The 9,258-nt window shown below is 32.4% G+C and overlaps 1 protein-coding gene across 1 annotated transcript; it reads left to right on the top strand.

Annotated features, from left to right (window-relative positions):
• The first annotated feature begins 654 nt into the window (after nt 1-654).
• Nucleotides 655-6,007, top strand: LOC115968749 (transmembrane emp24 domain-containing protein p24delta3-like). The gene is made up of 4 exons (XM_031088245.1): nt 655-1,008; nt 4,073-4,285; nt 5,502-5,578; nt 5,676-6,007. Exons 1-4 carry the CDS (start codon nt 775-777, stop codon nt 5,818-5,820), a joined length of 669 nt encoding a protein of 222 aa, XP_030944105.1. The 5' UTR covers nt 655-774; the 3' UTR covers nt 5,821-6,007.
• Nucleotides 6,008-9,258: the final 3,251 nt, after the last annotated feature.

Raw genomic sequence — 9,258 nt, 5'->3', positions numbered from 1 at the left:
ACCTTAACAGGTTTGGCTTACTTTCAGTACTTTTTTAAGTGAATGTCTCATTATATTTTAAATATACAATGACAAGTGGTAGTAGGTTTAATCTCTACATTTTATTTAGTTAGTGACGTGATGTGACGTAACAGTTTCTCATTAAAATAAAAGGAGATTTCAGTTAAAACAATATTAGAGGTAAGTCAAATCCTACCCCAACAATTGTTAAAATATTGTGACAATTTAACATAATAACAACACCAAATCGGCAACCACTTTAGAAAGTAGCATAATTCTAAAACTTGACTAAACCAAAAGTTAATAGAAATAGAAATACTCCTTTTTTTTTTTTTTTTGGATAATCTACTAGAATTAGGAATAGATAAAGAAATGATTTTTATTTATTTATTTTTATATATGATAAAATTCTATTATAATCTTATCTAAGCCTATACAAGTGCGAAGTTACTCATTGAAAACTTAAACCCGACACTTACCCTGCACACTATACAAACACTTATACCGGGAATAATACTACTAGTTAAAATTCTACCAAAAAAAAAATATAGTTAAAAATAAATTTATTAATTCACTTAAACAAAAACGTTAAAAAAATAAATAAATAAATGACAGTTTTTAAATTCAGTAACGTAAAATCAAAATGGAGCATTTAGGTTGAAAGAAAGAAAGAAAAAAAAAAGAAACTGAAATGGAAGAGAAGAGAAGACAGGGAAAGTGAGGAGGAGATAGATAGATCTCGAATCCCAATCCCAATCCTAATCCTAATCCTAGATGATGATGATGATGATGATGATGATGGGGCGGAAGGGGTTTTATTTGTCGGTTATATGGTTTTTGGTAAGCCACGTGGTATTGAAGAAATGCGATGCCATTTGGATGAAAGTACCGGCCACCGGTACCAAGTGCGTGTCGGAAGAACTCCAGAGCAACGTCGTCGTTCTAGCTGATTACGTCGTCGTTCCCGAAAACGATCACCCCCACCTCACTCCCACCATCGCTGTCAAGGTACCACTTCTAATATACACACATACATATTATTGTTAGCATATCAAATGTGTCTTGGATTTGATGTTTAATGATGAAGTTGTTAATTTTTTTATTATTATTAAGACTTGCATGTCTTAGATTAGTTTGATTTATGTTAATTCTTTACAACATCTAACATTCTATAAATGGTTTTCCATAGAGATCAACCATATTTGATCATTGATCACTATCATGAGTTCACACTTTATATTCACTTTCATAACTTGATCATTTTTTTTTTTTTTTGATAAGTAATAAGTCATAACTTGATCATGCTTGGTTCATGAAGCACATCCTTATGTAGCTTTTTTTTTTTTTTTTTTGGTCTAGACTCTAGAGGTCTAATGTAGCTCCATATCTTTGGTCCTGAGAATCATTTTTGAGTTGTTGTCTTGACATGTTAAGAAGGCCAGTCTCTTATACTCCCAAGAATTCTGGATTTGGTTGTCATTGTCAAGAAGGGTTATCGTTATTTTAAAAATATATGAACATCTGGAGAAGGTTAAGGCCCGTTTGGATTGAGGGAGAGAAAGAGGGAGTGGAGGAGAGTAGAGTAGAATTAGCTAAAAATAGGCTAATTTTGGGCCAATTTCACTCAACTCTACCCCCTACTGTCCCCTTCAATCCAAACGGACTATAAGGGCCCGTTTGGATTGAAGGAGGAAGGAGGGAGAGTAGAGGGGAGTAGAATAGAATTGGCTAAAAATAGGCTAATTTTGAGCCAATTTCACTCTATTCTACCCCTTCTGCCCCTTAAATCCAAACGGATCATAAGGGCCCGTTTGGATTTGAGGAAAGAGAGAGAGTGGAGGGGAGTAGAATAAAGATAGTTAAAAATAGGCTAATTTTGGATAAAATCTACTCTACTCTACTCTCCCTGCCTCCGTCTCAATCCAAACGGACCATAAATCTCCAAGAATGCAGAATTTTGGTTATCATGTCACAGTTGGCTTTTTTGGTCACCTCGGCCTGTGCTGTATGAGATCATTTTCATTAGGGCAATATGTCGAACATTAAACAAGCATATAATTGCTGGAAGATTCTTTTTGCTTGTGTTGACCAGAATTACTGGTTCAAGTTCTTCTTGTTACATATGGTTTGGTCTGGTCTCTTTGCCCTAGCTGTCTTACATAATCAACCATCCTCTACATTTGTTAGGGTTTGTGCCCTAAAATCCAATTTATTGACATGTTATAAATACTTGAATTGTTTAATTATATGAGACTATTTATATATGAACTAATTGGACATTATCATATAGTCCTTGTGATGCCCTACATTTTGATTTTTTTTTTTTTTGGGGGGGGGGGGGGATGGTTCTTTTTCCTGAGAATTAACGATGACTGATGCTCCATTTGTGATGCCCTGGATTGTGGGATTGTATTGTATTGTATGAGTGTATTGTGTAGTTGTGTGTTGGGTCCTACATCAAGCATGTACTAGGTAGATCTAGGCTATATAAGCGATTACGATGAGCACTTATTGTAGGCTGACTAGTCTTTTTGAAGTATAGCAAGATATAGCCAGTGCTTTCCTCAGATTGTGATACCATTTGTTTTGGCAAAGAATGTTTTTCGTGTTTTCCTGCGAAAAACATTTTCAGTGGAAAATTATTTCTTTTCAGTTGTTTGTTGCGACCTGGAAATTGATTTTCTAGTGTTTGGTTGCACTGAAAATTCCCAATCATGCTTATATTTTGGCCAGCATATTGGGTTGCTAGATTGGCACATCTAGACCTCACAAATGGGTGGGTCAAGTTCAGCTGTGGGTTGAGCATACTCAAGATTTGTTGAAAAACCTTCCACTACAGCTCGGTTGTTTAGTTCACAATGGGTTTGAGCTGATTCTAATTTTTCTCGGGTTAAAAAATTTCTATATACAAACATTTATTTCGAGTGTGTTGGCGGGTTTTCTCCGGAAAGTAGCATGTTACATCGGGGTATATTGAAAATTCTGTACACTGACCCAATGTTTTTATTATTAGGCTGGGTTCTGGTTGACTTGATTTTGTTGGTTGAAAACATCTCTAGCAAACCTGTTGCATGTTTTTTGACAGGGTTACTGCTTGGGGATTTTTTGCAAGGTCTAACATATCTAATAATAATAAAAAAAATTGTTCTGACATATTTAGAAAGATTTTTGTGTGGACTTTTTAGGTAGATCTGAAAATTTTAACTGCAGAATGGAACTGTGATTTTGAGGAATATTTTGATGGGAAGGGAAAGTTCATTTTAATAGAAATAGAGAGAGAGAGAGAGAGAGAGAGAGTAATAGATTTTGAGAGGAAGGAAAAATGATTCTAAGAAAACAGTTATTGACATTTGTATGATGGCCAAGTGGTACAGTTGACAGATTGGTAGAATGGATTGTGGGCTTTATTTATTGTGCCATCTGTCATTATTTTGGAAGAATTCATCCTATAAATGTTGACAGGATGTATAAAATAACAGTAATCTTTGCACCTAGGCTTTCTCTGAGGCTTTTAACTAGACTCAAACAGATGTAATTTTGCTGTTCAAATGGTATAGGCATTTATCATGAAATGCTCTGTTCTGCCTTTAGGGATGGGTTAACCTTGATTTATAAAGTATGAATGTGACTGGGGTGTTGAAGTCATTATTGCATGATGTCAATGAAACATGAGAATTTGTATATAAACAAATTCTTTGAAATTTTTGTTGGATGGTCTAAGCATCTGCAAATGTGATCAGTTGGCCACTATGATATTTGCTTATTTTGGACAATTTATTTACTGGATTAGGCCTTGGATGCTGTTGTTTAAGATATCATCATGTAATTTAACCTTTTGATGGTTCAAATGCTTTATGGTGCTTCTTTTTCTTTGGCATAAGGGACTTTACTACAATAATCTAGGATTAGATTGCCTGTATATTGTTGTACCTGAGTTATAAATTTGTATTTTCCAGGACTCTCCTTTTCAATCTAGTAGAAAAAATAATAATAATAAAAAGGAAATTACGACTGATGATTCTTATTTATATCAATTTTTTTGCAATTCAATGATAGTTTATTTTCTCCTTAGGTGACATCACCATATGGAAATAATCTTCATAATAATGAGAACGCAACAATTGGACAATTTGCTTTTACAACTAAGGAGGCTGGCAACTACCTGGCATGTTTCTGGGTGGATGGACATAACCAAGGAGGTGGAGATTTAAGTGTAAACCTTGACTGGAGAACTGGAATTGCAGCAAAAGATTGGGAATCAGTTGCAAGAAAAGAGAAGATTGAGGTGAGCACCTCTTGATTATATTTCTTCCCCACTTGGCCGGTAAATTTTTAGCAGTCTCTTTTTTGGAGTGTTAATCTTTCTGAACTCTAGAACTCAAAGAATGAGTTAAGTTCCTTTTTAAATTGTTATTGAAATTATGAATCTAAAACCGTAGTAATTAAGATTTTTCTGTGCTTTGGAAGCTGCAAAAGATCATCAATTTCAAGTGAATGTTATTATTATTATTTTTTCTGAATGGATAAATAAACAAGTGAAAGTTGCGGAGTAAAGACACCAATAAAAATATAGTGGATCTTGATTTATAAGCTTTTACTAAAGTCTGAACTTGCAACATGGACTAAAAAGTTTCAATAAGAAACTGAATGGTATTCTGATAATGTCAAATCTTTTTTTTCAAATTATGCCACTTATCAGAGCCAAAGCTCTAAATATTAGTTTGTTAGTTTTGGAAGTTCCAAAAATGTGTTAGGATTGTGTCATATATCAAGTTGGCACAGATAACTTCTTATATGATGATGTAAATTTTTTTTGGCCTTTACTCACTATGTGTAGAACTTGGGTAGTAAGATAGAGATAAAAGGAAAAAGAAGAGATAAGCAAAACAAATTCTAAGCTTCACTACCTAGAATCTGCCTGATCCCTAGGCATCACCACCTAAGAGTGTTTTACATCACAACCAAGCAAAGAAGAAACACACATATTCTCAAATCATAATTTTTTTTATTCCAAATCAGGCTACTTTCAAGAGCACTAGTTTAATAGGGTTTAGGGATTACATCAACATGGAAAATGCCAAATCAAATCCGTTAAAACCCTCAACATTAAAAACTAAATTAAAAAATAATTTCAAATTTAGAAACAAAATCTTAAATGAATTTGGTGGTCCTTGCATTGCACTAGTTATGTGTGTAATTATCAATCATGTTAACAAAAGAGCCTCCGGGCCTTGACTCTAGTGGCAAAAGGGTGTGTGGTGTGGGTAGGTCTCAGCTTCAACTTTTACCATAAAAATATTAAAGAATTAAAAAGTGAAAAAAGTGGCTTAATTTGTTTAAGTTCGAAAAGAAGGATAAAAACTTGATAGAACTGTCCTGCACTCCCCCCACATCACTAGAGTAGCCACCAGAAATATTAGGCATGCTTTCTGGCCTTAAAATGTTTCTTTTTCATCTTATCCCTTATCATGATTTTTTTCCCTGCATTGCCATATATATAGGGTGTTGAACTTGAACTGAGGAAACTTGAAGGAGCAGTGGAGGCAATTCATGAGAATTTACTCTATCTCAAGACCAGGTAATTTTTATATGCATAGCTGGGATGCCTTGGAAGTTTTAAGCATCTCAAAAGCTAATCTAATGGAGGTTTTTATTTTTTTGGATCTACTATATAGAGAAGCAGAAATGAGGATGGTGAGTGAATCAACAAATTCCAGGGTGGCATGGCTCAGTATTATGTCCCTGGGTGTCTGCATCGCAGTTTCGGCTTTACAGTTATGGCACTTGAAGCGGTTCTTTCAAAAGAAGAAGCTTATTTAGATGTTGCTTATTTAATTTTCTGTTGATGAAAGAAGAGATTCCATAACTTTTTTTTTTGGTAGCTCATTTTGACCTTATATGTGGTAGTAGGAAAATTTTGAAACCGTTTACAGAGTTTCCAGATTTTGATATCCTTCAGAAACGATCATTCTTCATCCCGCAATTGACAAGCACACTAACATGTCGCAGTAAGTTCAACTGGTCTTCCATGGCAAATTAGCAATACTCATATTGCCAATGAGCTCTTACTCTCCCTATATAATTTTTAGGTGAAGGATGAGGTCATGGATTCAAAATTCATTAGGTGTGGCTGTAATTACCAATAAAAAGAAAAGAAAAAAGAAGCAATACACGTTACACCACTTGCAATCACTTGCTAACAATCTTATTTAGAGAATATGGATGAGCTTAGGGCCCTAGCAATAGATCTCTAAGATCAAAATATGATTACATAATTCCTCTGCGAATATTTACATGTTCATTTAGGTGGTGATGGAAAATGCAAAAGTATAGGGCACTGGATTTGATTTCAAACGTGGTAGGGTTTCACTTGGATTTGAGAATTTATAGTCAAGTAATATGATGAAAAATTAATGGCATAAATTGTTTTATCTAAATTTAACCCAATGGATTTAAGGTTTAAAAGTTTTTCAAAACACTTGTGTGATGTTACAGATTAATAATTAAAATTAATAATTATTGTTTAAAATCTACATGTTAATACTTAATACCTAAACCCATCCATAAATTTCATCCTTAGAAAAAAAAGGTGCAATTTTATACTTTGTTTAAGTCACTTCAACTAGAATCCAAAATCCAAATCATTCACTTCAAATAATTCCTATCCGAATGAGCCATAATTCTTTTTCTGGAAAATTGCACTTTAGTAACAAATTAAATCCTGAATTTTCTAAATGTAACAAATTATTATAACATTGTTAATTCTTCGTTTACCCTTAATAAGCTATGGTACAAGAATTTTTTTTTTTTTTTTTTTTTTGGGTGGGTGGGTGGGGGGGCATAAGAAAAAAAATGAAAGTATATATATATCGGGAGTGTAGGATTTTGGGTTTAGGGGGTTTACCCAAATAAATAATAATAATAATTGGACAAAATTTAGTTACAAAATTGGTTGTAGTATAAGACTACAACTTTACTTAATCTCTTTTTACTGGAGGTGAATTTTGATAAATCCACCATTAGATTACATATTTTCTTATATTCTCCATGCTTACAAAATTTCTAGAAATTTAAATATCAATTGTTATGTCATTAATAAATTGTTTAAATTGTAAGTTTTTGTAGTTTAAAATTATGTATAAAATATAAGCTTATATAGATCATATAGTTAATAATATCTTATTGACTCGATATTTGACATGTGTATTAAGTGCATAAAGAACATGTAATTTAACGGTTAGATTTTCAAAATATATAATAATGTTTATTTTATTGATTAACGTTATGACCTAAGATTATAACCAATTTTGTAACTAAATTTTGTTCATAATAATAATAATAAAATCCACGCAACACCCATGGTAGTGGCACATGTGACAGTATCTTATTAAAATAAAAAGTAGAACTCATGAGCTTTCTCCCTTTCCATCCATATATATATATATATATATATAAAGATTCGAACAATGTTCGAATCTTTCAAACAAAAAAAATTTCTACCAAAAAAAAAAATCTTTCAAAAAATACTATTGATTAGTTGTAGAAATATATTGCGTTGCGTTTGATTAAGGTTTTGTCTAAGAAATAATCTCTTTCTTTTACTGAATGCCTTCATTTAACTTGAAAGGTAAACGGATCCAACGTTTAAGGGTCCATTTGGTACATGTATTTAAACAACAGTTTTTAGTTTTTTTGGAAATACATGTTGGTGAAAAAGTATGTGGAAATATGTGTAATATTGTTTAAAAATTGAAAACATGTGTTTAAATACATGTACCGGGCCCTAATTAGTTCAAATTTTATTACTGCTTTTTTTTTTCTTTGACTATTCAACTTGCTTCTTCTCTTGAAAGACAAAAGGAAATTAATAATGTAAGAGCTTGCAATTTTTTTAATTTAAATTTTAAAATTTATAAAACTACTTGCCAAAGCATTATTGTAAAATGTACCAGTAATGAGACTTGTGTTAATTTAAGTTGAAAGAATGAGAAAAATGTAGGGTAAATACTAAAAATAACATTAGTTGGAATTTTTTTTTTTTTTTTTTTTTGGGTGACGTAGAACCTCACCAAGGCTTGAACTTGCCCTTAGGGAGTAAACCATGGATACATAACTCCATCTACAAAAATCGTGTATTTGGTAATCTTGGAGAACTTTTAGTGGGAATCAAATCCAGGATGTCTAGGTCTACCGTTCATCCTAAGCCTCTAGCCACTAAGTTACACCCTATGGCGTTTGGTAGGGGGGAATCCACATTCCTCCTGGAATCCAGATTTCTAGGAATGTGATTCTTTGCAATCTGAATGCCTAGGATTGTAACTATTCGTATGTTTGATTTCATTGGGAATCTCTTATGATTTCTAGGAATGTGAGATGATAATGTTTGGCTTATTCCCAAGAATCTCAAATTAATTAATTACTTTTTCCATTCTATCTTTAGATTTGAAAAAAAAAAAAAAAATCTTCCTCTAAATAAATAATGAAAAACAAAATATAAATTATTAATAATTTGTTGAGCAACACACACACAACAGCAAAAGTGAATATCTGGCAATAATGGAGGGTCCCATTCAAATTTTTTTCCCCACACGTGAATCTTAAATAGAACTTTGTTAAAGAATATATCAACAGAGTTGTCTATCTTGTTTATGTTATTTTGGTGGAAAAAGATAAAGACAAGGGAAAAGATATATAATTTGTTTTATATTTTATCTTAATTACTTAAATGATAAAGAAAAAGGGTTAAAATTGTTAATTTATAAAAAAAATATGATTTCTTTTAAGTTTGGAAATCTGGATATCCACCTATTTTAAAAAGAATCCACATTCTTACTGAGAGGGGTTTAAAGGGGGAATCCAGATTCTCCTGGCATCTGATTCCCTGGCCTGATTTGTAACCAAACATGAGAATCTTTAAACATTCTTAAAAATCCTAAAACATTACCCCGTACCAAACGCCATATAACAGGTTTAGTTGGAAGTAGTAAAAAGAGATAGAATAGGGTAGAATGACGAAAAAGAATACTTGTGACCTTTAGCTTTTGGAATATTTATTTATTTACTATAATTGATTTCATTTGTGCTCCGAAAATTGGTTCTTTTTTTTTCAATTTTTTTTTTTCATTTGTAAAATGCAGTCATTAAAGAGGCAAAAGTTTTGTAGTTGTATGCCTATTTAGTCATGAGATACCTTCTCTTATTAATAGACATAAGTGTTAACTTGGCAACATTAGTGAAAAATGGATGGATTGGGTCAAA

This window comes from Quercus lobata, chromosome 11, assembly GCF_001633185.2.
Source record: "Quercus lobata isolate SW786 chromosome 11, ValleyOak3.0 Primary Assembly, whole genome shotgun sequence".
In the NCBI taxonomy this organism is placed as follows: domain Eukaryota; kingdom Viridiplantae; phylum Streptophyta; class Magnoliopsida; order Fagales; family Fagaceae; genus Quercus; species Quercus lobata.
This window is presented reverse-complemented; position numbering and strand designations above follow the sequence as displayed.

Bases quoted from the DNA above. Each gene is read 5' to 3' on its own strand.
- LOC115968749 (XM_031088245.1), top strand. From the start codon at position 775: ATGATGATGATGATGATGATGATGATGGGGCGGAAGGGGTTTTATTTG. The intron at 1,009-4,072 runs GTACCACTTCTA...TTTTCTCCTTAG, and splicing joins CTCCCACCATCGCTGTCAAG to GTGACATCACCATATGGAAA. The intron at 4,286-5,501 runs GTGAGCACCTCT...CCATATATATAG, and splicing joins CAAGAAAAGAGAAGATTGAG to GGTGTTGAACTTGAACTGAG.